Below are 27960 nucleotides of genomic sequence, written 5' to 3' on the forward strand. Positions count from 1 at the left end.
AAAAATCAAAAATGCAATGTTAAATTTGTAGTATGGATACTGACAACTGTATATATTACATCGGTGTGATATCTTTAGTATTCATCGTGTATTACCTGTTCAGACACCTGTAAAAACATCGAGAAGTATCCACCGCGGCATCGCTTGATGGAATGTGTATTATTTCGGGAACCGTCGATTTTATTAAGAACGATAGTTGCGCTTTACTGGTGGTTTCCATATTGGTTACAATCCTTGCCATTAAACTGATATTAAAGACGCAGATGATTATAAGAGGATACTGAGATGCCAGAAAAATATTATGGACTTCGATGACTGTGTGTATTACGTAGGAGCCCTAACATTGATAGTGGTACTTCTCAACACTATTTTGTATCTCACATCTACCTAAAGAAGAACCAGGTAATAGGCCCAGGGCATCCAAAACATGCTTACTGGTTCAAAATTTATTGCGCCTGAGAAATCTAGAAAAACCTGTAGGCCAGATCACACAACAAATATGAATACCGGCCAGAGGACTTAACCTCCATCTTCAATATGTCCCTCAAAACGTAGCAACAAAGTTGTTTAACAACAAACAATGCATTATTTACCAAACAAGAGATTATCTGTTTTTTCCTTCTCTTTCAGGAGCTGGTAAGGTATAGCGCGTGTCTTGGTGAGAACAACTCCGATCTCCAGAAGGCCTTGGATTTGATGCTAAGTGTCCCTCACAGGGCACAAGACGACAAGTTTACTTCGAGCATCGAAGGTTACCGCGGGAGCATCCACAAGCTTGGCCGCCTCCTTGCTCACGATAGGTTCTCCATCACGTTTGGAGATATCACCAAGGAAAGGTACCTTTTTCTCTTTAAGGCACGGATCCTTATCTGTAAGGTACGGAGGATATCCGAGGACAGGTCTATTTTTCAACTCAAGGATACTATAAGGGTAAGTGGGATCATTACCGCCTATAGAGCTTCGCATCTGACGTCACTATTAATGGTTTTGTCTCTAATCGAATGCGTTGTCGTTAGCTTGATTTATAAATTTCAGCTAACCCACGTCGAATTAAAGGATCATCCGGACGACAACCACGTTTTTGAATTGGTGGACAAAGTCGGTGGGCAGTCGCTGATTCTTAAAATACACAGGAACGTAAAGGAATTCTGGTTAAAGGAAATACGAGAATTCGCCAGCGACTACGGTAAGTCTATTATTAACGCAAACAAAACCGACAGTAAAAATCTATACAGTTTAAATTTGATATTTTATGTGGCATGTTTGAGAAAAATCGTATTATTCGCATATAGGATGCTTAGGATCAATCATCGTGATTACTTCAAACGCATGTGAAAACAACGCTTGCCAAGTTTCGCGAAACTTCAATTACATATGAAGCCAGAAAAACATTTGGCAAGAAAAAATGTTAATCTTATTAATGTCTTTATTTATCATGACACCAAATTTTAAATTAAAAAGTATTTTTAAAGAATTTTAACGTTTCAGTACTGGTAACCCAGTGATCTAATGTTAAAGTTATTTCAAATAATAAACATCTAAACCGGTTCAAAATATGTTTTAATAAAAATATGCCCCTTCAATTAGTTTGGCAAACCATTTTTAGGTGACACCGACGAAACTGTAAGCGACGAGTTTTTGGTAGAATCAGCCCTAACAGAAAATTCCCAAACAAACAAAGAAGCGGATTCCCTATCCAGCGAGAAACAACCAGCAGTCCTACAGAAACCAACAGAGCAGTCAAAACCACAAGCCAAACCACCCGACATCCAAGTTGAAGAATCGGATCAGCCGCCAGCGAAAAAATTTGCTGCTGACCCCACTAACCAACCAAAACCAGACCAACTAACCGCCGCAAAACCCAAACTACCTGGCCAAACAAAGGAACAGGAACGACTTGTACAGGAATTAAAATCAGCAGTTGTCAAGACTAAACTCGAATCCAAAGTAAGTGAGCAAACCAAAGAGTTAAAATCTGAAGTCAAACCAAAAGACCAGCTTGTACAAGAATTAAAAGTTGCAGTTGCCAAAACTGAAGCGAAACCCACAACTAAAGTCGTATCCAAAGTAACTGAGCAAACAAAAGTACAAGAATCAAAACCTGAGGCCAAGCCTAAAGTACCAGATCACACCAAGGAACAAGTTCAGCTTGTACAAGAACTAAAAGTTACAGTTGCCAAAACTGAAGCCAAACCTACAACTAAAGTCGAAGCCAAAGTAACTGAACAAACCAAAGATCAAGAGTCAAAACCTGACATCAAGCCCAAAGTACCAGGTCAGACCAAGGAACAAGCCCGGCTTGTACAAGAACTAAAAGTATTAGTTGCTAAAACTGAAGTCAAATCTACAACTAAAGTCGAATCCAAAGAAACTGACCAAACCAAAGGTCAAGAGCTAAAATCTGAGGTCAAACCCAAAGTATCCAACCAAACCAAGGTACAAGGCCAGATTGTACAAGAACTAAAAGTTGCAGTTACCAAAACTGAAGCCAAACCTACAACCAAAGTCGAATCCAAAGTAACTGAGCAAGCCAAACAACAAGAGCTAAAACCCAAAGTATCAGGCCAGACCAAGGAACAAGACCAGTTGATACAGCAATTGAAAGCCGCAGTCGCTAATACTGATATTGTAACCAAACAATACCGTCAGGCTAAGGTTCAAATAGAAGTTGCAAGCACTAACACTTCAAGTTCTTCCGATAGGACATTAGTCCCGGAACCTTTTCCAACTGCAGCGACAACAACCATAACAACTACAGACGTACTCCAATCAGAGGACTCCACCTTAAAACAAATCCAGACCCCGGAATCCGAAGCGGCCGAGGAACACCACCTACCAAAGATCCAAGCCGTCGAACCTCTCGTCCAGATCAACAAACCCAGAGTTTTGGAAGAAGTAGTGCCCTACGTGGTAAAACCTCCTCCGGAATTAGTGCCCGGCAGTGCTGTCGATAAGTTGTACAGTGTGGAAAAGTCGGGTGTTAGTGACGTAGTTTTAACGGACTTCAAAGTCGGTGTCGAGGTAAATGTTGAGGTAGGCGACGACATGAGTCGAAGATACACTTCATCAGCGCGCTCAGGTTAGTTCTTGTACGATGCTTTGCAAATAATAAATATTATTACTAACTGTGTGTCTCTTTTCCCGCTAACTGGATAGTTGAAATGCAGGAACACTAAATTAGCCACTTTGACGTACCACCCTGCATTTTGACTATCGGATTAACCTTTTCTTAGACTAAGAAACTTACTGTGAAATATAATCATCAAACTTAATTGAACATGTGTCGATTATCGGGCTGATTGACGCATAATATTTATGTTTGAGAACACGTGTAGTAAATAAACAGTTTTTACAATGACGTGAATATAATATTGTCTCAAATTTACTAAATTTGGCAGTTTTTCACAATAACAAAATATAACTTAACCTTGAAAAACTTCCTCCGCGTATTAGCGCAAACGTTTATATATTTTTCGCTGTTTCTCGAAATTTCCGTGGGTTTCTAAGACAGTATAGAACAAATTATAAGCGCTTCTAACACGAAAGAAAGAAATAGAACATAATCTATTAAAGAAATGTCATCAAACAAATAAGTCATCAAATGTATAAAGCACACGACTTTCGCTACAATATGGTGTGCCTACGCTCATGTGGTGACGTCACAAAGGAACAGGGCTGACGAAAGCATGGCATATAATGCAACTTTCTTTCGTTTCTCTAATAAATAATCCAGAACTGTTTCAGCCTAAAATGAGGTAACGTTTCTTCAAACTTGAAAAATGTTTAAAGTTACGTTCATATTTAGACTACATACTTAAACTAACTTTTTAAACACGTTCCATGACGTATGTAAACGTGAAAATTACACGTTTTACATCTGACGTATCATTATTAATTAAATTGTCTATTTATGTATAACATATATCTACTATTTGTGTCAAAACGAAAGTACGTATTTCCTTGCTGACGTCATACGCAGACATGATGAAATTGAGCCAGCAGACAAGCACACCATACTATATTCACCACGGTTTTTACACATTTCTCTATAACCACGAGAAAAGATGTTAAAAACAAGATACTGGATAAATAGAGGAAGGGATAAGAAAAAAAAATTATAAATTGAAAATAATTGTTTTAATTCAGTTAAAATCACTTGCCAGCATGCTTCTTACTATACGGAAGTCAATTTTTCTCCGGAAATACCTGAAAAACATTTACTATAAATATTAATCCACTTAATTACATATTTATTTTATTTTCATCAAGGAAAAATCCGAATTTTTATTGTTGTTACATCTATAATCGTCTACTTTTGACAATGTGTCGGTATTGGACTTGTTACAATCTGAACAAAAATTATTTTAAGAGTATGTATGTGGGAGTCGCAGCAGTGCGCAATATTTAGCAAAAAAAAATGAGGAATATGTGAAAATAACAGGTGTTCGGTGCCAACAGCCAAATTTTTAAAATCTACGCGTCGTATTTCGTTACTACCCGGAAAGTATGTCAGAAATCATCTTTTAGACTGATTAGTGGTTTACAAAAATAGTACATTATACAGAATGAAGACATTCCCCTGCCTCTTTGCATTGCCTACAGGCAAAACTAATTTGCAACGAATTAAATTGCATTCTTTTTTGTCATTATTTCTAGTTTGGTGATTATTATGCATGTAAAAGTGTCTCCACTGTATTCTCATAATCAAACTAACAAAGAAAAAAAAAAAGAAAAAATACAGCAGCATACTACTACGTTCTTCTAATGTAATGCCTGATTAAACTTGAATGTCGAGGAGAAGAAAATAACAAGAGCTGCGCTTAACAATCTGTCCAGCTTCTGCAAACATTAACCGAGCATCTAAACATCTTCACAAGAATATATTAATTCACAGAGGGAGGCTACGAATCCTCTTATAGCAGAAGAGCGGGACAGTCTCCGTATTCATCAGATGCGCTGTCTTCACGTTACAGCACGGAAACTGGTTCCAGCAAGTACGGCACAGAAATCGGTTCGAGCAAGTATGGCATAGAAATCGGTTCGAGCAAGTACGGCACAGAAATCGGTTCGAGCAAGAAATCGGTTCGAGCAAGTACGGCACAGAAATCGGTTCGAGCAAGTACGGCACAGAAACCGGTTCGAGCAAGTACGGCACGGACACTGGTTTGAGCAAGTACGGTACAGACTCAGCTCTAACTGGAGGCTCCAAGTATGATGACTACACCTCAAAATACAGCAAAAAATCTTATTCGACTGATATCGGAGATACGTCTAGTTACAACACAAGGAAACCGCTAACAGAACTAGGAGATAACGAGTACAGCTACTCCAGGAAGTCGATACGGTCATCGGCCACAGGTGACGATGACAGTTCTTACTCCAAGAGGTCCTCCAGATCCATCACTAGAACTTCAGGAGAAACTGGGGACGCTGATAGTTACTATTCGAGACGCAGCCTTAAAACAAGTCTGGAGGGAGTAGGCGATGGAGATGGGTATGCCATCAGAAAATCGATCAAAACCTCCGTCGAAGGCACAGGCATCGAACCGTCGGAGACCAACGAAACTTACAGCTACAGCTCAAAGCTGGGTCTTGGGTCAGACATAGGATCTAAGTACGCCATAAGGTCCACCTCTGCTGAAGATGCTGACGGCAGCAGCAAATACACAAGGAGAGGCATAACGAGTCGAGATGATGACGAAGAAGCCCTTATGGCTAAGTACTCTCCGAGGTACTCTTTAGATAAGAGAGCTCTGGGCGAAGAGGAAGAAGATAAGTACGCTAAATATTCTAGGAAGTATGCCAAGACGGAGACTTCTACGGAAAGGAAATCCTACAAGGACGATGAAGATAACAAATATTCTAGGAAATATTCCAGGGCAGACTCCAAAGATAAAAAAAGAGGCGAAGAAGAGGAAGACGCGTACGAAAAGTACGCTAGAAAGTACTTAAGGAAAGAAGCTTCTGTCGACGTAGGAAGTAAAACGGAAAAAGCAGAACCAGAAGAGGACGTATACGCTAAGTATTCTAGAAAATATTCTAGAACTGACTCTAGTGAGAAAAAGTCGAATAAGGAGGACGGTAAGTCGACATGTTTGTCTTTTTTATGCGCAAAACATACATTATTCGTTTTTGCACCTATTTTTTATCGCAAGGTTTGATTGCGTTGCTTTCTAGGTCCATATATTTGAGAATCTTCCAGGAATTTCTTTTTAACTGAATAGTTTGAAGCAGGATGAAACACATCCTTCTAAACATATGTTTATTGCTGAACGACTATTTTGTTATGGCCAAATTTTATTAAAATATATCCATCCATTTTTTTTAACTATAATTCCCAGTTGCGATTCTCAAATACAACTAGACCGATGGGTAAAAAAGCTTTCCCTATGCTTTCACGATGCGTGTTCTTGTAGAGTCAACTTCAATAAAGATTTCTTCAGCAGTCAACGGCAAAGAAGCGAAATCTGACTTATACGAATCTAAAGAATTTAAATCAGAATCCCGAGAAGCTAAATCAGAATCCAAGTCCACCAAGACTGAATCGTATTCCTCGGAAACAAGGTCTTCTCAAGCTAGGGAAGAAAAATCCGAAAGCAGGTCATCTCAGGCTAAAGAAGAAAGATCCGAAACCAGATCGTCCCAGGCTAGAGAAGAAAAGTCCGAAACAAGATCATCGTCTACAGCTAGGCAGTCCGAGGCCTCAAAGGAAATGAAATCCGAGTCGTACGGATCCAGATCTGAGCTAGACTCCAGTTCCAAGACACAGAGAACGGCTCGTGAAAAATCTGCCGAGGAAAAGATTAGATCGGAGACGTACGGATCCAAATCCGAGCAAGACTCTATTTCGTTGACGATGAGAAGCACCCGTGAGAAATCGGCCGAAGAGAAGCTGGAGGAACTCGATGACAAACCCAAATTCATTAAAACTATACGCGGTGCGAGTGTTGAACGTAAGTATTAAAGTTTAAAATTAATCAAAGAACCCGATCACATTTATTTTATCACTTCTACCATTCAGTATTTTTGCACGCAAGTTTTGACGAGCACTCTCATTATTTTTTTATATTACACTCGATTTTCCATGAATATGCAATCACGAGTGGCAAACATCTTTTCTTAAATTATTATCAAACTTTCATATCTTAAATTTGTCTGGACGACTTCTGATTGCTAATGCCTGGTGGTTAAAAAAATTAAAAACTAATTTCTTAGACCGCCTGGTAAATCCCCCTGACAACTCCCTGCTCTATCTTATCTCTGCTAAATATATCTTTCATCTTTCACCGTAACACTTAGCTGGCGAAACCGCATATTTCGAGGTGTCCTTATCTAAGAAACCAGCCTCCCTCCTTTGGCTGAAAGACAACAAGCCGATAAACGGGACCAAAGACGCCAGGATAGAAACCGCCACGTCGGGGCAAGACTGCAAACTTATCATTAGGAGGGTTAAGGAAGAAGACGCGGGCATCTACTCGGCGATCGCCCAAAACGAAAAGGGGAAATCTTCATGTTCCGCACAGCTTATAGTGCATGCGTGTTAGTAATTTTATCGCTTTTTTATTTTTTATGTTCTGCCTCAGTTTTGCATCACGTTCATTGAAGAATCATTTAAAAATACTAACTATACAGGGTGATTTTTAAGTTGATACTTTCCTTTTAACACTGTATAGAATGCAAGAAAATAAGAAAATTTTTCAAATAAAATTATGTCCGTCGTTTCCGAGATACAGAGTGTTAAAGTTTTAAGGAAAAAATGCCTTTTTTATCATAACTTTCCTACCACTCCAGATATTTCCACAAAATTTGGTACACTTCTTTTGACCATTAAATTACATTTTTTGATGTAAAAGTTTTCAAAAAATTTCTACCAGTGGCGTTCGAACAGGATTTGTATTGAATTGTTTTAAAAAAAAAAAAAAGTACGCCACTGCTTTTTCTTATAATCAATATTATGTTTGTAATACTGATTTACTTTGGAGTTAATTTGGTCTCTTGATATTTGTTCATACGACGAACTTTAAAGAAATAAAAGCCATTTTGATGCATGGCAAAATCGCTAAAATCTGATATGGTGTTTTGTATGTAAAATTCGTTTTTGACTAATTTGTATTAAAGTAAGGCCAATTACTTACATTACTACAATTCAAATGTAATGAAAAAAATGTATCAGTAGGTATTATTTTTAATAAATGCAATATATGGGTAGATTGTCAAGTATCCTTATTCAGGTTACCAAAATTGACATTTTTATTAGTTTGAAAGACTACTCCACTTTTGGAAACAATTTATTCAATAAATTTTTATTTCAATGTTAGTGGAAACTAAAGCTAAGTGTCCACTAGTTCAGTAAAACTGATATTATCAATTAAAATGCTCTTAAATGGAAATGCTTTTGTTGCAAACCATAAGAGCTTCAGACTGTTTCAAATCAATAAATACAGGGTGTTAATGATAAGTTTTGCCAAACTTTAATGGCGTATTCTACCGATGAAAATAATCATGATTTGACCTGTAAAAATTTTTGATAGGACGCATCCTTATGGAGATATAGGGTGTTAAAGGTTTAAAATTTTTAGGTAAAATTTTTCCTGTAATTTCACTGGTAAAAAATATTTAGTGATAAAACTTGGGAGTGACATTTTTTTAGTAGGGACTATTTTTTCATGGATAACTTATTCCAAAATATAATCCAGTGGCGTAGTTATTGCGGGAGTAAGGGACCTTTTTGAAAAAAAATAAAAATCGTACGCCACTGGTATTTTAAATAATTTTAATTGTTTTTAAAATGTATGTGTTTTGAAATCTCTCAAAAATATTAGGTATTGAATTTATTGTTACACATTTAGCAATCAATAGAAAATGGTAAATAGCAACGTAGGTAGTTAAGTATTAGGCCAGTCATTATAGCTTTTTTTCGGGAAAAAAATACTATTAGAAGTTTTTTTGCGGAATATTGTTCAGAAACGCGTTATAAACAAAATATCAAAAAATCAACTAGAGACTAGTTGGGAAACTTTGTTAAAACAATGGTAAAAGTTATGGAAAAGTGGTTTTTTACTCGCGTAAAAAAACTGTTATTCATAGAGAAAAAAGGTTTATACAAAAAAGGTAGGTATTAAATAAATCTGTACAGACAAGTCCGATTAAATTCCGATAATTTATTTATGCGCAAGAGCTCAAAACTGGTCGAAAATGGCCGTTTTCTTCAATTGCTAATAATTAATGCAATTTTCATCGCAAACACTTGTAATTCAGGATTTGTTAGTCTTTTTGCACCCTTAATAAGTGATAAAAATTTCAGCCCGAAAGCTTCATTAGTTTGGCGTTGGCGGAATTTGTTATATAAGAAGATGCCATTTTCTATTGATTTTTCCCAAGCTCAAAGGCGTTGTAGAGTTTCAATCATTAGTTGTTTTTGTACATAAATAGTTGTATTGACGTATGCATTTACTGAGAATTTAATTTTCAAATTTAATTTGTTCAAAAATGACTGAAAAAATGTTAATATTTATTAAATTGTTAAGATAGGTAATTATTATAAAAGGAAATACTAACGTCTGTAGTTTAGTTAGTACTATTTTTCTTCGAATTTAAAAAAAAATCGTTGTTCTAAGTTGATTAGAAGCTGAAACAATTTTTTTTTTATTTAATCGCAGTGTTCTTAATTATTAAGAGCCGAAATTTGGAGAAAGTATACATTAAGAGGTATATTTTCATGTCCTATATTAACATTAAGGTGAATTCAACTATTTAATTGCAAAAAATACTTTATTACCACAAATTGATTGTACATTTTAAAAACATCTAAAATTATTTAAAAAACCAGTGGCGTACGATTTTTTTTCAAAAAGGTCCCTTACTCCCCCAATAACTACGCCACTGGAGTATATTTTGGAATAAGTTATCCATGAAAAAATAGTCCCTACAAAAAAATGTCATCCCCCAAATTTTATCACTCAATCTTTTATGCCAGTGAAGTTACAGGAAAAATAATATAAATATTTGAAACTTTTCCTATCAAAAATTTTTATATGGCAAAACTTGATTATTTTCTTCGACAGAATACGAATACACCATTAAAGTTTGGCAAAACTTATCATTAACACCCTGTATAATACAAAAATAATTTAATTAAACGTTATATTTCATTAAGTTGGTGTTGGAGTTGAAAAGTGGTGGACATTCAGTTTAAGATGTACATAATCATACTAATATCGAATTATTTCTGTTGTGAACAATCTAGCATCGTCTTTTCAACTTGTATCTAACGTATTAGTTCACATTTTACAGTAACAACAGAAGAGCGAACTGCTAGAGTTGAAACGGACAAGCCAGAATTTTTGGTGTCTATGAAAGATGCCGAACTATTGGAAGACACTTACCTCCGTTTCATGGTAAAAGTAGCAGGAGAACCCAATCCAGAAGTTACTTTGTAAGTTAATAAATGAAAGATTTGTCACGGTCTTCCCACATTCTTAGATAAGTCGAGGCAACATTTAAAGAGAAAAAAAAAGACAAAATTTATAATTCTACAAGTTCTCGAGCATAAAAATGAAGATTGCGTTTACAATTAACAAATATGTATAAGGCCTACATATTCATATACTATTTTTTTTAGCTACAAAGATGGTACGAAGATCCCTGAGAACACTGAGCGTTATCAAGTGATCAGAGAGCATTCAGACAGCGGTTTTTATGAACTGATCATTCCGGTAGTGAAGAAATCTGACGCTGGCCTCTACAAATGTATCGCCAAGAACAAGTTTGGAGAATCTACATCAGAAGCCACGGTAACAGTGACAGGTAAGACTTGATTTTGAACGTCACAAAGTCCTAAATTTTTGTTTTTTCTCAACAATGGTTAAGTTTCTGCATGCTGCATAGAACTTTTTTATTTATTTTGGTCTGTACTATCGCGTATTAACATACCAATTTTTCAGAAAACAAACAGATATTTGAGGACATGCCGGAAGGCGAAATCCTTCCTCCCGGGGAGAAACCGGTCTTCCACTGGAAGAAAGACGGCGCCCCCTTCGAACCCGAAGAGCGCTTCAAGGTCCTCATGGGCGACGACGAAGACTCTCTCGCCCTGGTCTTTCAAAAGGTCCGACCCGACGACGTAGGCCTCTACACCTGTGTAGCTCAGACGTCCCGGGGGCACATCAGCTGCAGCGCTGAACTAACCGTTCACGGGACAGTCAATCAACTATTCAGAGAACCAGAGAAACCGTCTCTGACTATTATAAAAAAGAATCCTATCGTCAATGTAGGTGGGTCGGCTATGTTGGAGCTCCAAGTCAAAGGCTACCCTAAGCCTAGCGTCAAGTGGACCCATGAAGGGAAAACAATTGAAGCGAGCAGTAAATATAAGTAAGTGTAACCGTGACACTGCAATTAGAGGATTACTTTTTTAATATGCTCTTACAAATTCTAGGCTGCTGTACGAAGATGAAGAAAGTATGTCGCTGGTTATAAAGAACGTTCAATCGGATGATGCGGGAATATACACCTTCACAGCAGAAAATGAATTGGGAAGCGATACTGCTGAAATGAAACTTACTGTAAAAGGTAAGTAAGAAGTACCTTGCACCAATTTACTTTCAAATATATCAATACTCCTCAACAAACTTTTCTAATACACCCACATTTTACAGTACGAAAGATAAACGAATGTTTTATAAGCAACGAACGCCAAGTCCACATAATAGGTATATAAACAGTGTATCTTCTTAGAAAGCTGTACTCTATGTTCTAAACTACACTTAATGACCTAATCTAAAATTCAATTTGGTAGAGATAAAAATATAACAGTTTGTATGCTTTACGCTTCAATCACAACTTAGAATTTGCTTACGTCACATAAATACACAGTCGAAACGAACAACGTATTTTCTCACTTGCAGACTTTAAGGCCTACCAGCTGTTATATTGCCCAGTAGGTACTTACAACTGTACATATTTCCATCTCTTCTACTAAGTAGATGTTGTGGCACACGTTGGTTTTCTAGGAAATAACACCGCAATGTTTCAGCACCACCAAAAATTAAAACTAAAATGGAAGATGTATCCGTCCACGCCGACATACTCCTAAAGATGGACGTGGAAGTCGAAGGTATTCCAAAACCAACAGTCCAGTTCTATAAGGACGGAAAAATCATCAAGGAAAGCGACAGGATTAAAATTGAGGAATCGGGAGAAAAGCATACTCTAGTCATTGAAAAAACTTCCTTAAAAGATACAGGTAAGGTCAAAATTCTACGTGGCTTCATAAACTACCCACTCTGGTTCCTCCAGGTTCTTACTCGGTGGTAGCGACAAACGAATTAGCCCAAGTGTCCCAGTTCTGGAACCTGGACGTCTACAGCAAGCCGAAAGTGTTGGAAAAACTAGGAGCCGACAAAGTAGTCTCGCAAGGGGAAAACCTGGAACTGAAGCTCAAACTGGAATCAGAACCTAAACCGACCGTCAAGTGGTACAAAGACGAGGAAGAGATCAAATCCGATGAGCACTATGTCATCAAGGACGACGGAGACGTTTACATGCTAAGAATTACCGGAGCCGTAACCACCGATGCTGCAAGGTTCAAATGCAAGGCGGTTAATATACACGGGAGTGTTGACGATGACGTCGTGGTGAACGTTAAGAAGGCCCCTAAGATCACCAAGGGCTTGCAAAACATGACTGTGAAGGAACATGATAACAATGTAACGTTCGACGTCAAATTGGAGGCTTTCCCCCAACCCACCGTCAAATGGTAAGAAATCGTAAACTTAACGTCAAACTCAACGAGTTATCGAATGTGCTTTTACAGGTATTTAGATGAGGTGGAGATCCAAGAAACAAGAACTGAATTCACAAGGCAAGAGTCTCACGACGGGGTTCAACTCGTGATTAAAGAAGTTACCAGTGAACTGTCAGGTCAATACACTTGCAAACTAAGCAATGAATGCGGTAGCGCCGAGACCAGCGCCAAACTTACTGTTAATTGTATGTTTTCCAAATATATTCATGCAACTTTTTGTCTGTAAATAACATATTTAGGTGCACCGCGTATTATTAAACAACTGGAGGATGTGACCGTCGAGGAAGGAGCGACTCTGCACTTGGAAGTGGAAGTCGACGGTTGCCCACCGCCGACAGTGAAATGGTTGAGGAACGGACGTGAAGTATCTGCCGATGCTCGAATCAAAATAAGTAAAGATAAGCACCGCGATGAGACGTACAATCTAGCCGTGGACCTTATAAAGTACGAGGAACAAGGGGAATATGAAGTCATCGTGACGAATTGTATGGGGACTGTATCCAGCAAGAGTATAGTCACAGTGCAAAGTAAGTATTATATTCAAAATATTATCTGAATTTTATAAATCGAATCACAATTATTCAATTAACAATTAAACCAAATTATTTCAATATAATAAAACTAAAAACGTATTTAGTATAACAGTAATATTCATTAAAAACTGATTCTATATTATATCCTCGTAACGTTTTCAATTTTAGTAGTTGGAGGATTGTATTAAACTCTAAAAGTAATATTCAGAAACTATTTTCAACCTCAGAGTAAGTACAGTTTAGTTTCAACTGTGATTGTCCCCCCAATAAAATTATTTACTACAGTGCCGAAAAAGGGTTTACAAAAAAACCCTTTAGTGTGCCCCCCATCTTTATACGTATTAAGACTTTTTACACGTTATTATCCTCACCCCTTACCCTCACTAACCAATTACAGAAGTGACACACACCGATGCCATTGAGGAACTCGAGGAACCGCCGAAAAAAGTTAAATTCGAAGTTCTCGAAGACGAGCCAGAAGAACCTAAACCCAAAGAGAAGCCAAAAGGTAATGCTAAGACATTAAAACTTGTACTAAATAACAGAGTTTACAGACAAATTTGTTCCCTCTTAAACTGACTTAGCAGATTTTATTCTTTAACTATTTTTCTAAATGTCTGTTTCTCTTTAATTTGCAATTACACACTATCTGCCAAATAAATAATAAAACTGTAATAAAAAATATTATTAAAAAATCTCTTAAAACGTTACAAGTGAAAACAAAATTCGTGATACTTGTGTTAACATTAAAGTTAATTAACACTGAAAATGGATCTAACAAGTAAATGTGAAAAAAGCTTTTAAACTTAGAACTTGAGCAAATTTACTTTTGCAATTTGTTTTATAAAGAATTATTAAAATCAAAATATTTATTACTCCAAAAAATTACGATTTTAATCATTTATTTTCAAAATATCAAAATGTTTTAACCAAAAATATATTCATCAAATAAAATCTAGCTTACATTTTGTATTTACTGCTTATATGTGCGCTTTTGTATAGTGATGTCAGTTTTGAGCAATTATAAATTTACCTTTTTAACGCACTTTTGACGGTGCGCAATAAGAACGTTTCATTTCTAAAAGCAAACAAACAAACACCCATTTTCCACTGATAATACATTTCACACAAATAGGTACTCTTACTGAAATCGAGGTAAAAGAATCTAGTATTAAATCGCCCGAACCGATTGTTGAAGAGCCTCCTTCGCCTAAAGTACTCAGAAGGGCTAGTTCCACCATCATCGAAGAGGTCGAGCAGGTCGACATCGACGAAGACGCGCACAAACCTAAAGATGTAGAGGAAACGATATTAGAGCAAAAGAAACCCAAAAGAGGGATTTCAGTGCAAATTGAAGAAGTTGAAACGGTTGAGAGCAAAGCCGATACACCTACACCAGCTAAAGAAGAAGATCTGCCTCGTCCTTCATTGAAAAAGGGAGTTTCCGCCACCAAGGAAGACATTGATCTAATAGAGGACGAAGATATTCAAAAAACACCGAAGACACCTATTGAGACAGACATTGACGCTAATAAAAAATTAAAAAGAGGCGTGTCGGCTAGCGTTGAAAACGCTGATCTTATAGAAGATCAAAAGGAAGAACCGCAAACTCCTTTAGAAACTGACGTAGATTCGGCAAGACAGTTAAGGAGAGGGATATCAGCTAAAAAAGAGACCATTGAGGTAGTCGAAGACGAAACTACAAAACCAAAAACACCAACCACAATCGCGGATGAACCTGAGCTTGCACCTTCAAAAGCCAAAAGGGCCGTAATCGAAGATAGAAAGGAAGTAGAAATCGATGAGGAAGAAATAGCCCCAAGGAAAATTAAAGAAGAAACACTTGAAAGACAGGAAAGCCAGAAAGGCAAAAGAGACTACGATGAGGAAGAAATAGATAAAAGAACTGAGGAACTATTGAGAAAAGCTCAGAAGCAAAGAAGCCTGGTGGAAGAAATAACTGAAAAGCCAAGTAAAGCAGAAGGTAGACAGCAAACCTTTATATCTACCCTACACTTTTTCTCTTTTTTTAACACACTCCTTTAAAAGAATACCGCATGTGATGTTGTACCTAATAATTACACCGTTATAACTTTGCACGGACATGTAAATATCAAATAAGTCAAGTGAAATTTCTCTTTACAACAAACATTTCGTGTTAATAAAAGCTTTCATTCTACGATAGCTCTTATGAATAAAATCGAGAACTAAAGGGAAAAATTCCACTTTAAATGTTATGCTTTAGATGTTTTAATCACTGTTAGCGCTACTAATGCCAAATAATTTTCACACGCTTCATATTGGCCGCTTAGCAAGGTAAGATATGTATATATTGTTGTTGCCTTGTACACCGCTGCACTGATATTTGTAATCTAAACGATATATACAGGTAAGTCACGGAAGCACCATTATAAAAATAGTATGGTTATGAAGTTATTTTAAATTAAAGAGGCAAACAAATATCGAAGAATTAATTATAATCATATAATTAAAAATGTTAAAATTTAAAAAATATAGGAACATATGTTTTTCACCTTCATCTTCAATGAAAGGGCACATATACGTACATAAAATTGCTTGTTCCTGTATTTAACATTTAAAAATTCGATTATTTGGTAAGTACAGCTCTTTAATAACTGTTTAAAAAATTTAAAACTGTCTTTAAAGTTTAATGTAACATATACAAATATTTTTTAAGTTATCCATCACTCATAACATCAAGATGTAAAAAACTAACTTTTACTTTTTCATAACCGAAATTTATTCTCATTAGCCATCCCGATGATCCTGGAAACGAACATGAAAGACGGGTCTAGACCAGAATCTCTAGACATAACATACATTGTAAAGGGCACTGCGAATCCACCTCCAGAGGTAACTTGGCTACATGACGGAAAAGAAATAAAGCCGGACAGTAATTTAAGAGTAACCACCAGTCAGAAGGGGGAAGAGTTTCGCCTGGAGATAAAGAAGTTGGACCTGAAAGACTCCGGTGTGTACCAGTGCGTCTTGAAGAATCCCGTTGGAGATGTCAAGCAACAAGCGGTCTTGGATGTAACACGTAAGAAACTATATATGCCTCGTACAAATTTCAAAGTAACGTTAATCATATTTTAGCTGAAAGGGACCTGCGTCGGCCAAAAATAAAAGAAGGACTGAAGGACCAATCGGTTGTGAAGAAAAACACGGTTACGTTTAAGGCTGTCGTAATTGGAGACCCCGTTCCAGATGCTGCTTGGTAAATTAATTTAATAAAGAAAACAAAAAAAACATTCTGTACCACTTTTTTCAGGCTGCATAACGGCAAAGAAATGACAGAAGAAGATTTTGAAAATAATAAGATTATATTGGAAACGGAAGATCAAGAAATTGAGGACGGACTAAATGAATGCACATATAAACTAACAATCCCAAGATGTGTGTATACTTCTAAAACAATTGACGATTTCTAAATGTTTCTTCCTTGTAGGCGACGTTTCCAATACCGGAAAATACACCATCAAGCCCAAGAACAAGTGGGGCGAGTGTGAAAGCAGCGCGAAACTAACCATCGTCATGCGTCCGGAAATTGAAGGACCCGAGGACGTCACTGTTGTTCCAGGGGAAGCCACAGAATTTACAATCGTGGTGCAGGCAAACCCGGAACCGCAGGTTATTTGGTACAAAAATGACCAGCCTATTCAAGCTAGCGATCTCATCAAAATAGTGGAAGATAGAGCGAATGAGACATACAAACTTGTCTTCCATAAGGTGATGTTAGCCGATGAGGGATACTACAAAGTGACAGCTTCGAACGAGCTAGGAGAGGCTAGTTCCGAAGCACGGTTGAAGACAGTTAGTAAGTATCACAATGTAACTTAAATTTCCATCCCCTTGGTATTATTTCACACGTCATATTTACATTTATTTATCTTTACAGAAGAAACAGAGCCGACCAGTAAGTTCAGGCATTTTGAGGCTTTGCTTTTTCACAGCTAAATACACAAATAAAATACAAAGTTGATGCTAATACTCTTCTCAATGGCAAATGCTTTTTAACAAATGCCGGTGATCGGATAAACTATTATGCTTAACGCTTTCAAAATATTATTTTAGCCGAAAGACCCAAATTCATCACTGGGTTGGTCGATGAACAAGTCGAACATCAGGGAGAAATTGCAGTCATGGTGCGTGCCGATGGCTTACCCAAGCCCGAAATTCGTTGGTACTGTAACGGTAAACCTATCGAGGAAGACGCGAAGCACAAGATAGAGACTCAAACCGAGAAACAAGTCACAAGCAAGTTAACCATAACTGACTTTGATGAGGCAAACACCGGAATTGTAAGTATCTGGACAGAATTTATCGATGGTTAATATAACTGCAATTCGTTTTATCTCAGTACAAAGCAGTAGCAACAAACATAGTTGGCGAAGCTGGCACAACGTCCCGCATTTCTATGTTACAAACGCCTCCTTCCTTCGGAAAGAAATTAGACAAGAATCTGGACGTAAATGAAGGAGAACCCCTAGAGTTGAAAGCAAAGATAAATGGTAGTCCAAAACCAGTTGTAAGTATTTGGAGTAACATTTTTTTAAAATACATTATCAAATACTTTCCGTTAGGTGGAATGGTTTAAAGATGGCGAACCTGTGCCTGTCAAAGATGACAGTATTAAAACTAGCACACTACCTGATGGTACCGTAAAGTTAAACATAGAAAGATGCAAGCCGTCCGACAGTGGTGCCTACAAGTTAGTAGTCAAGAATCCCAACGGTGAAACAGCTTGCCTCTGTGCGGTGGCTGTAACACGTAAGTAAATCATAAGGAACCACACAGATAACCGTGTTTAAAACTTTCCTTTACAGCGAAACCAAAGCGACCGAAATTCCTCAAATGCTTCAAAGACACTAAACTACCGATTGGCGAGACTTTGCGTCTCGAAGCTAAAGTCGAAGCCTATCCACCACCAGAAATTAAATGGCTGAAGGACGGAATACCAGTACGACCGTCGTCGAATGTCCATACCGAGAACTACCCTGACGGTCGGGTGGCTTTAGTTGTCGACATTATGAAGCCTGACAATGCAGGAAACTATCAATTAATAGTGAGCAACAAACTCGGTGAAGCCGTAGGTGAAGCTAAAGTAGAGGTAGAAAGGAAACCGACGAAACCAGATTTCATTCAAAGGTTAGCGCCGCAAACAGTCGTCGAAGGATTCCCAGTTAAATTAGAAGTGAAAGCGGAAGGTTTTCCTGCACCTAAAATTACATGGTACGTATAAAAATTACCCACATAAATCGACCTGATTTAATGAATTCCAGGACCAGAAACGGAGCGGAAGTCATTTCGGACAACAAACACATTAAGATCATCGAACAACCTGATGGAAGCAGCGCTCTTCTCTTGGACGCTGCTGATGTTGCGAGAGACGCCCTCACCTACAAGGCCATAGCTTCAAACGAGGCAGGAGAATCGGACACATCTGCCCCACTTACTGTCAAACCGTCCGCCAAACCGGACGAACCTGAGGAACGACCGATGTTCTTACATGCCCTCAGGGATGTTTTAACTGACGAAGGCGAGCCTCTCATTTTGGAGGCGCCGTTTACTGGTAATCCCATTCCAAGTGTCGAATGGACTAAAGACGGGGAACCGATTGTACCTTCTGAGAGAATTCTGTTGACTTGCGACGGAAGAAGGGTTGGTCTCAAGATTGACCACTCTGTTCCCTCTGACGCTGGCGTTTACGGTGTAACCATTATCAATCCTCTTGGAAAGGAGTCCACTAAAGGCAAGGCGACTGTCAGGAAAGTGTTTATGCCTCCATCTTTCACTCAAAGGTTTACTGACTTACAACAGGTATAATAAAATAAACTTTAATGAAATAATGTTTATAAAAATTCAACATGTTTATAGCTGCCTGGTAGAGATGCCAAATTCCCATGCAGAGTTAGCGGAGTGCCACAGCCTGAGGTCACTTGGAGTAAAGATGGGGTACCGCTACGCAACACAGATAAGTATCACATTAAGAGAGACGGAGACCTGTGTTGTTTATATGTGGCGGACTGTGACGAAAGCGACGTTGGAGTGTATACTGCCACTGCCACAAATCGTGAGGGTCAAGCCGAGTGTACTGCTACTTTGGATGTCGTCAAGGAAATGTAGGTATTATTAAGAATTCCAGTAATACCAAACAAAATATTCTTTTGTTTATACAGAAAATCTCCACAGAAGATTGAACCGCCAGTGTTCCTCAAACGTATCGGGGACACAGAACTATTCAAAGCTATGACTGCCAAGTTTACGGCATGTGCTTCCGGCATACCGGAACCAAACGTCGAATGGTTTCATAATGATCAGAAAATATTCCCTTCGACCAGGATCAAAATGGACAAAGACACTGCCGGGTTACTGCGACTCACAATCTCAGGAGTCGATGAAGACGATCTCGGAAAATACACGTGCAAAATCAGCAATGAACACGGTAGCGACATCTGTCACGCTTACCTGAAATTCGACGAAGGTGTGAAATAATCAAACTAAAAAAATTATATAAATTACAAATAAACTTCATTTACAGGTATTGAGCCCAAACCAAAACGTCCAATCACGGACCAATATACGGAATTTGACAAGTACAAGAAGAGCGGAGCTCCAATGCCAATCTCCGACCCACCGATCATCTCCCAAATGACCGATAGACACTGCACCTTGTCTTGGAAACCATCGATCCCGAGTGGACCTAGAGCACCCGTTACTTACCAACTAGAAATGTGCGAATTACCAAGTGGGGATTGGTTTACGGTTAGATCCGGCATCAGAAGTTGTACTTGCGGAGTTAGAAATCTGGAACCATTCAGAAACTACAAATTTAGAGTTCGTGTAGAGAACAAATATGGAATCAGCGATCCATCACCGTTCGCGATAACCCACAGGTATAAAGTAGTATAGTAATCATACACCGATACCACACATACAAAATTTCGATCCGCTTATCCCGTCTCCTTTCTTTTCAGAGATAAATTAGAACCAGAACTACCCAAGTTCAGGCCCTACCTACCTCCCGAAATTGATTTCCGTCCAGAAACTTCTCCGTATTTCCCCAAAGATTTCGATATCGAAAGACCACCTCACGACGGCATGGCCCAAGCCCCGAGGTTCTTGCGCCGGGAACACGACACACAGTATGGCATCAAAGACCAAAATTCCAACCTGTTTTGGTTCGTTTATGGCTATCCTAAACCAAAAATGACATACTATTTCAATGACGAATTAATAGAGCCAGGCGGTAGATTTGACATGAGCTATACCAGGAATGGCCAAGCAACGTTGTTTATAAATAAGTATGTACTATGTGTCAACTTTTCTAACTACAATGGTTGTAAGGCTGCAATTAATTATTTAGACGCTGAATAAACCCTAGCTTACATTTTTTTTCCAGTATTAATATCTACAATTATTACGATACATTTTTTCTAGGATGTTGGAGAGAGACGTGGGTTGGTACGAGGCGGTAGCTAAGAACGAACATGGGGAAGCAAGGCAACGGGTTCGATTAGAGATAGCTGAATTACCCTACTTTATCAGGAGACCTGAGATTGAATACGTAATGCTGAGAGGCAAGGCTAGATTCCAAGCCAGGATAGTCGGAGTACCGTATCCGGAGATTAAATGGTACAAGGACTGGAAGCCATTGGCTGCCTCGTCCAGAATTAAAGTCAGTTAAACACACGACATGATTTGTTCCAACTTCATGTGTATTATTATTTTTAGATAGCATTCATCGAGCCTGATACAACAGTATTGACAATTAACGATGTTATTCTCAAAGACGAGGGTCTGTACTCTGTAAGCGCCAGGAATGTCGCTGGTACGGTTTCCAGCAGTGCAATGTTGCACGTTGAAGAAAATGAGCACGAATACAGACTCCGCAATTACACCAATTTGTCTCCCATCAAGACCAAGAAACGTCTTTACACAGATTTGTACGATATTGGTGACGAACTTGGGCGGGGAACGCAGGGCGTGACGTACCACGCAGTGGAAAGACTTAACGGTGAGTCGAGGGCTAGCGGACCGTGAGTATTCTAACATTTTCCATTGTAGGTCGCAACTACGCTGCCAAGATAATGCACGGAAGCGGAGACCTGCGGCCTTTCATGTACAACGAGCTGGATATGCTCAACGAACTTCGTCACAAGAAATTGATTTCCTTATACGATTCCTATGAGAATGAAGATTGTTTAGCCTTGATATTGGAGCTCGGCGCTGGCGGCGAGCTAGTCAAGGACTATTTGTTGAAGCAAGACTACTACACAGAGAGCGACATTGCCGGTTTTATGAGGCAGCTGCTTCAGGGCCTGGATTACATGCACGACAGAGGCTACGGTCACATGGGACTCAATGTAAGTGGGTCTTCTTTCTGATACCTCAAATCTAAAATTCTTGTTTGTAGCTGGGAGACCTTCTAATATCACACCCAGGCGGAGACGATCTGAAAATCACCGACTTTAGCTTAACGAGGAGGATCGAGCATGGAAACTACTACCCCCTGAAATACGGCATGCCAGAATACGTCAGCCCAGAAGTGATCAACGGTGATGGCGTTGGATATGGACAGGATATGTGGAGTGTTGGTATCATGACGTACATATTACTGTCCGGCAGATCTCCTTTCAGAGGAGCTAATGATAGAGAAACTCTGACCAACATCCGTGAAGGAAGATGGACATTCGATGATAGTTGGTGGTCTAGGATAAGCGTCGAAGGAAAAGATTTCATTTCCAGACTCCTGGTTTATGATACCGAAGGCAGGATGAACGTCCGTGATGCTCTGAGGCACCCGTGGCTAGAAAAAGCCGACAAGAGATACCAAGATGAATTCCAAATTAGATCGACATATCTTAGCGACTATTGGAGACTGTACAGGTGAGCTGATATTTATAATGCAAAAATTTAAAATAATCCACAAATTATTAATATTTTAATACAAAAAATATTGTATGAAATTCACGTATAAAGAATATTTCTTCACTTATGGCATTGTCAAACTTATGTGAAAAAATTCTCATTTGTCTGCAGCTGCAGCATTTTGTCTACATTCATCATATATCAATAACATAGCCATCAATTAATGATTACAATAATTCTGCACCTTTGTAATAAAATAGTAGTAAAAATAACATTCGATTATTACAATTTTACTTATATTAATATAATACTAACTGCTAAGTCTAATTTTTATTAAAAATAAATCTCCCAATTGTAAACATCGTACATGTGGCTTCAGAAATATTTCTAGTATTTAACACAAAATTAAAAGGAACTGATTTGATATTTTATGCAAGAAACAACAAAAAGAAATTGTGGTTTTTCTTTATTCTAAATGTCATAAATATTCTTCACTTCGTGTTTACTGTTAAGCAACTCTAAGAACTAAGCAATGCGACATCGGCTTGTGACCTTTAACGATTTATTATTAGACCACCTAAATAAGAACTATCGAACAATTAAATTTGCCAAGTCCAATGATATGTCGTTCGATAAAGCAAACGGCGTATTTTAATCGTGATGTCTCTACAAAAAATAAGAGCCCTTGAGAATACCATCAAACCGAATGAAGACTTAGAATACCTAGAAGATACCTACGAGTATATCATTAAAGTATACGATGGAATCGATAAACTACTTCCTCATAAGAAAATTTACTACATCTCGGAACATGCTTTGTATAAACTCGAAATGCTCTTAACGTAATTTACTGTGTGGTTGAAAGATGAATAAATTTTCTCAAACTGTATCCGTGTCTTAGGGAATGGTATGACAACGCCTCTTGTAGGAGATGGTTCCGACGACGACCCCTCGAAGGAGCTTTTACTCATCCATCGAAAATGGTCTACCCACCGGGAGAGTACTATTCCCCCAGAGCTACACCCGCTCCTCTGGACAAGACTGCGAGGACAAGAACCACTTGGGAAGATCAGCTGCCCACTAGGTCTCCACTTAACTACGAGATTGGTGTTATTAAATCGGAGAGTCAGTAAGTTGAGAATGTTTTCAGCTTATTTTTAATACCAGCTCAAGCGACGTTTTTAATTTCGCTTTTTCTTAATTAAGCTATCAGAATGGACCAGACACCTATCTGCTGCAACTCAGAGATGTCGACTTCCCTGTACGTCTGCGTGAATATATGAAGGTCGCAGCTAACCGTGGACCAGGATCAGGATACATCGTGTCCGACGAAAACGGTTATGATTGGGGAGTAAGTTCGAAGTCTAAATTTACATTCGTAATATTAACATTAATTTTTAGACGCCTATAATTCGGGAACGTCGTCGTTTTACCGATATTATGGACGAAGAAATAGACGATGAAAGAAAAGCCCGCATTAACCGGTACGGCGCAGCTGAAAGGGACCCTACTATACGCCGCTTAAGACACGAAATAGGTGAGGGGCGAGAATTTCAATAGTTTTGATTCCAAACGTTATTTTTAAAATAACTTTCTTAACAGGCGCCCGCTTGGACACCTACGTGGAAGCCGAGGCATTCTTAGAATCCAAGCAGGACGGACGATTACCGTTCTTTAGGGAAAAACCAAAGTTTACCGCAATGGTCGAAGGAAAAGACTTGGAACTTACCTGTTTGGCAGTGGGTGAACCCCAACCGATTGTCCAGTGGTTCAAGTAAGTAATGAAAAATAGAAGGAGCTACAACCCATATCATAAATGATTTTTAATTTCAGAAATGATGCAATTGTTGCGGAATCCCATCGTGTCAAAATAATAACCGACGCACAAGGCAGGTCACATTTGAGGCTCTCTCCAGCTCTCGGCTTTGATCAGGGTATGTATAAGGTGGTGGCCCGCAACAAGGTTGGTCAGACCATCGCAAGGACTAGGATCGTGTTGGGTCTGGTACCCGACGAGCCAGACAGTCCGGAAGCAAGCCAGATATCTGACACCGAAATTTTGCTCACGTGGAAACAACCTAAATTTGATGGCAACGCCCCTGTGATTTGCTACAGGCTTGAATATAAGTTGGCGGACGAGACCGAGTGGACCAAAAAGGCTGCTAATATCGATCACGAGTTTTACCTCATAGGGGACTTGGAGCCTAGCAAGAGTTACATATTCAGGTTGGCTGCTAGGAATTCTATTGGATGGAGTGATGCCGGAGTACCATCAGCTGCCGTTACGACTAAACCTTCAGGTATGCTACAAAGAAAGATAAAATTATAACAAATTTAATAATTCTATCGTAGAATCTCCCAAGATTAAATTGACCAAAGCAATGTTCCATCTACAACAAATTACTGACAGCGGAAAAGAAGTAGAAGAAGAAACTAAACAACAATACGATTACCAAATAGAATCCAATCCTGTCGAATGGGAAGATTCCAACGTTGAGGAACTGTACGACTTTATTTCAGAGATTTACAGGTACCATTCGTTTTACTTTCACGAAATACATTTAAACACTTTATATTACAGAGGAAGATTCTCCCATGTCCTGAAGGCAGCAAACAAACTTACCGATGATGTCGTAGTAGCCAAAATATTCGATTACAAGGAGAACAGGAGACACGATGTTGACGGTGAATTTGCCGCTTTGAGGTCGTTGAGGCACGAGAGAATAGCTAGTCTACTAGCCGCTTACCGTACAACTGACACGGCAGTTTTTATTTTAGAAAAGTTACAGGGCGCCGACATTCTCACCTACTTAGCAAGCAAACACGAATACACCGAACAGACTGTAGCCACAATAGTGACTCAGGTAAGTTTAAATAAGAGTCAGATATAGTGTTAATATTCGAATCGAGTAGTCGTTATTTACCCGCCGACTTTGTAGATATTGGACGGAATACAATATCTGCACTGGAGAGGACTGTGCCATTTGGATCTTCAACCGGACAACGTTGTCATGAGCGGAGTCCGTTCCGTGCAAGTGAAATTAGTAGATTTAGGAGCAGCACATCGAGTCACTAAACTGGGTACAAAAGTACCCATTGTCGGTCATCCTGATTATATTTGTAAGTACTAAGGAGTAACAAACAATATTGGAAGTAAACTGAACGAAATAAAAATCCATTTTCTATAATTATACAGCTTATACAACTAAATAACTTCGCTGTTAGAGATTGTAAGATGGTTTTGGTGACCTTGCTATAGCCCCTTGTGTCTATGCAACCATAATACTTGTGTGTATACATGGCGTACTTTGAATGGGATCCATATTTATATAGAGGCTATATTTGACCTTTTTTTAGATGGGTTGTATAAGCTGTGATTATAGTGGTCGAATTATTATAGGTACGACCCCGTATGTTAATAAAAAACAATTTTAGCTCCAGAAGTGTTAGCCGAAGAGCCTGCTTTCCCGCAATCTGACATTTGGACCATCGGTGTACTGACCTACATAATGCTTTCTGGAACTGTACCATTCCGTGGCCAAGACGAAAACGAGAGTCGTCAGAACATACTATTCGTAAGATACAGGTTTGAACACCTTTACCAAGAAGTCACACAAGAAGCAACCAGGTTCCTAATGTTACTCTTTAAACGTCATCCAAAGTAATTATTGAAATTCCGACAAATGACTTTGAAGTAATTTATGCCTTGTTCCAGTAAACGACCTTCACCGGAAGAATGTCACGAAAACCGCTGGCTCTTGCCTACGGATTATATGATTAAGAAGAGAGAAAGGGCTGTTTTCCTAGGACACAGGATCAAAGAATACTCCGAGGAATACCACAATGAGAAAACACAGTTATCGCAGAAGTCTACCAGCTCGCTGGGGGCAAAACTTATCAAAACGCACAGCATACAGGAGGAATTGTTGACTGCACCTTAGCGGATTAGTATTAGTTTGTAAATAATGTTTATATGTTAATATATATTTTATTGATCTTACGGATGATACTAAACTGAAATTTATTTATGTATTGTATCAGTGATATGAGCAAATTTGATTTTTTTTTGGAACAATTTTGGGTTTTTGGTTTTTTGTTTCGAAGACTAATTTTAAGGAAATAGAAGCATCCTGTTATTTGAGACTCACATGAAGATTTTATTTCAATAAAGAAAATAAATTATTACTGAATTTTTAACTTAACCTTTTCCTTTATAAAGTTAGGTCGATATCAAAAAAAAAAGGATAAGTTATTTTTATTAAGTATGCACTTTGTAGATAAATTTATAATTTAAAACATACCTAACGTAAGTATTTAGCATGGCCTAAAAAGAGATATATAATGAGATAGATATTTATATTTTAATTAAAATAAAAAATGTTATTAATATGGAAATATAATATGAAAATCAACCATCCACACTTATTTTTTTCATTAATGCTTGCCCAATGACAACATCGTAATATTAATTACTTTCCTTTTAGTTTAAATTTAAAACATGATTAATTTTAAAAATTGGATACCATTTATTTTTATAACGACATTTTATTACATATTTCATTTATATCATGATGAAATTTGAAAACTAGCAAATACTTAAGTACTAACCTTAACATTTATTTTTGAGTTCCTGCTCCACCATAGCTTTAACATGAATGGAAATTGCCTCGAGAGGGTTTTTCTTGAAATCCTTGTTCTTCAGCGTCTGCTTAAAAATCTTCACACCTTCAACTAGTTTTTTCTTCCTTTGAGTTGCTTTTTCTATGCCCCTCTTTTTAATGGTTTTTGTATTATTATAGTTGATACTTGATTTATTTTTTAATAATGATTCTAAAGAAGGCAGTGCATCGTGAAGGGGATTAGTATCACCAATGACAGCTGTATTTTTCCTTCTCTCCCTGATTTTTAACTCTTTCTTCATTTGATTAACAGTATCGATTTTTTTAAGCAGCAGTTCTCTTCTTAGTTTGATCTTTTCTTTCTTGGGAAGAATCTGTTTTCCTGACTCAGATTTGCTAGACTTGTTTGACTTAATACTCTGCACATCATCCGACACTAAGCTTTTCTTAATATTGTTGATATCGATGTTAAGACCAGCAAAGAGATCTTCTTTTGGTGGAGATATAGGCAAAAGTGGTACAGTATCCCCTTTTGGAGATGCCTGGTTTTCTGGAAATTTCTGGCTCTTGGCAGGAATATGCAACTTTTTTCTTTGCCGTTTGAGTTTTCCTGTAGCAGTCTAAAAATTATAGTTATAAATAATATTTACATGAATAATAAAAGTACGACTTACTTTACGATATATCGTGTTGTTAATTTCCATCTCAATATTCTCAATTCGACTATAATTATTTTATTTTATAAATATTCATATTGTAAGGTATTGTTATTGCAGTTCAAAAGTTAAAACTAGGAAATAGGAAATAGGAGGGAAATAGGTTAAAATTAAAGCATGTTCCATTTACATTTCTTAGTTTCTACCTCGTTACAATAGCTGCTTTCCAATTGCCAGATAACTAACTGCTCCTCAAGTGTTCTTCTACTGTTCTACTCTTTAAATACTCCAAACTTAAATAATTGGAACACCTCTGAAAGAAATACGTAATTATATAAACAATTTTCAAGTATTTTATTATTGCAACCCAAAAAGTTAATCTGGAGTGTTCCTGAAGTGCTTCCGAAGTACATTTTTTGTCAATTGGAAAGCAGCTAACATGAAGCGCTGTAGGG

At 37.9% G+C, this 27960-nt stretch overlaps 2 protein-coding genes across 14 annotated transcripts in view; one reads left to right on the forward strand and one right to left on the reverse strand.

Annotated features, from left to right (window-relative positions):
* LOC108908242 (obscurin) overlaps positions 1 to 26415 on the forward strand; it is a 48342-nt gene extending 21927 nt beyond the window's left edge. For 5 of the 13 annotated variants that reach the window (XM_018712201.2, XM_018712200.2, XM_018712202.2 and 2 more), the window contains 46 exons: positions 631 to 930; positions 1036 to 1186; positions 1607 to 3079; positions 4895 to 5034; positions 5079 to 6081; positions 6417 to 6953; positions 7300 to 7539; positions 10294 to 10435; positions 10622 to 10806; positions 10944 to 11373; positions 11438 to 11571; positions 11658 to 11711; positions 12035 to 12244; positions 12298 to 12757; positions 12815 to 12990; positions 13045 to 13332; positions 13736 to 13846; positions 14474 to 15322; positions 16112 to 16399; positions 16456 to 16576; positions 16631 to 16755; positions 16808 to 17176; positions 17258 to 17275; positions 17434 to 17660; positions 17720 to 17887; positions 17943 to 18129; positions 18186 to 18591; positions 18642 to 19179; positions 19237 to 19481; positions 19539 to 19843; positions 19901 to 20255; positions 20337 to 20663; positions 20800 to 21037; positions 21094 to 21376; positions 21427 to 21725; positions 21776 to 22248; positions 23132 to 23359; positions 23437 to 23581; positions 23632 to 23767; positions 23833 to 24004; positions 24064 to 24530; positions 24583 to 24760; positions 24812 to 25094; positions 25170 to 25350; positions 25666 to 25891; positions 25946 to 26415. In XM_018712201.2, coding sequence (XP_018567717.1) covers positions 631 to 930; positions 1036 to 1186; positions 1607 to 3079; positions 4895 to 5034; positions 5079 to 6081; positions 6417 to 6953; positions 7300 to 7539; positions 10294 to 10435; positions 10622 to 10806; positions 10944 to 11373; positions 11438 to 11571; positions 11658 to 11711; positions 12035 to 12244; positions 12298 to 12757; positions 12815 to 12990; positions 13045 to 13332; positions 13736 to 13846; positions 14474 to 15322; positions 16112 to 16399; positions 16456 to 16576; positions 16631 to 16755; positions 16808 to 17176; positions 17258 to 17275; positions 17434 to 17660; positions 17720 to 17887; positions 17943 to 18129; positions 18186 to 18591; positions 18642 to 19179; positions 19237 to 19481; positions 19539 to 19843; positions 19901 to 20255; positions 20337 to 20663; positions 20800 to 21037; positions 21094 to 21376; positions 21427 to 21725; positions 21776 to 22248; positions 23132 to 23359; positions 23437 to 23581; positions 23632 to 23767; positions 23833 to 24004; positions 24064 to 24530; positions 24583 to 24760; positions 24812 to 25094; positions 25170 to 25350; positions 25666 to 25891; positions 25946 to 26171 — 14097 coding nt within the window. In that variant the 3' untranslated portion in view covers positions 26172 to 26415. The remainder of the gene's footprint in view (positions 1 to 630; positions 931 to 1035; positions 1187 to 1606; positions 3080 to 4894; positions 5035 to 5078; positions 6082 to 6416; positions 6954 to 7299; positions 7540 to 10293; positions 10436 to 10621; positions 10807 to 10943; positions 11374 to 11437; positions 11572 to 11657; positions 11712 to 12034; positions 12245 to 12297; positions 12758 to 12814; positions 12991 to 13044; positions 13333 to 13735; positions 13847 to 14473; positions 15323 to 16111; positions 16400 to 16455; positions 16577 to 16630; positions 16756 to 16807; positions 17177 to 17257; positions 17276 to 17433; positions 17661 to 17719; positions 17888 to 17942; positions 18130 to 18185; positions 18592 to 18641; positions 19180 to 19236; positions 19482 to 19538; positions 19844 to 19900; positions 20256 to 20336; positions 20664 to 20799; positions 21038 to 21093; positions 21377 to 21426; positions 21726 to 21775; positions 22249 to 23131; positions 23360 to 23436; positions 23582 to 23631; positions 23768 to 23832; positions 24005 to 24063; positions 24531 to 24582; positions 24761 to 24811; positions 25095 to 25169; positions 25351 to 25665; positions 25892 to 25945) is intronic. The other 8 variants (XM_018712203.2, XM_018712204.2, XM_018712207.1 and 5 more) reach the window with 8 other exon arrangements.
* On the reverse strand, positions 4119 to 27686 carry LOC108908246 (protein FAM207A). The gene is made up of 3 exons (XM_018712218.1): positions 27524 to 27686; positions 26839 to 27469; positions 4119 to 4206 (listed from the first exon to the last, which is right to left on the reverse strand). The coding sequence occupies exons 1-2, from the start codon at positions 27551 to 27553 to the stop codon at positions 26840 to 26842; spliced, it is 660 nt and encodes a 219-aa protein (XP_018567734.1). The 5' UTR covers positions 27554 to 27686; the 3' UTR covers positions 4119 to 4206; position 26839.
* Between the last annotated feature and the right edge of the window lie 274 nt (positions 27687 to 27960).

The sequence above is a fragment of the Anoplophora glabripennis genome, unplaced genomic scaffold, assembly GCF_000390285.2.
Source record: "Anoplophora glabripennis isolate ALB-LARVAE unplaced genomic scaffold, Agla_2.0 scaffold18, whole genome shotgun sequence".
Taxonomy (NCBI): Eukaryota; Metazoa; Arthropoda; class Insecta; order Coleoptera; family Cerambycidae; genus Anoplophora; species Anoplophora glabripennis.

What these genes read in the sequence shown, in the direction of transcription:
- LOC108908246 (XM_018712218.1), bottom strand. Translation starts at nt 27,553, where the DNA reads ATGGAAATTAACAACACGATATATCGTAAA. An exon ending in ACAACACGATATATCGTAAA is followed by an intron (nt 27,470 to 27,523) that starts GTAAGTCGTACT and finishes TATAATTTTTAG; the next exon opens with ACTGCTACAGGAAAACTCAA.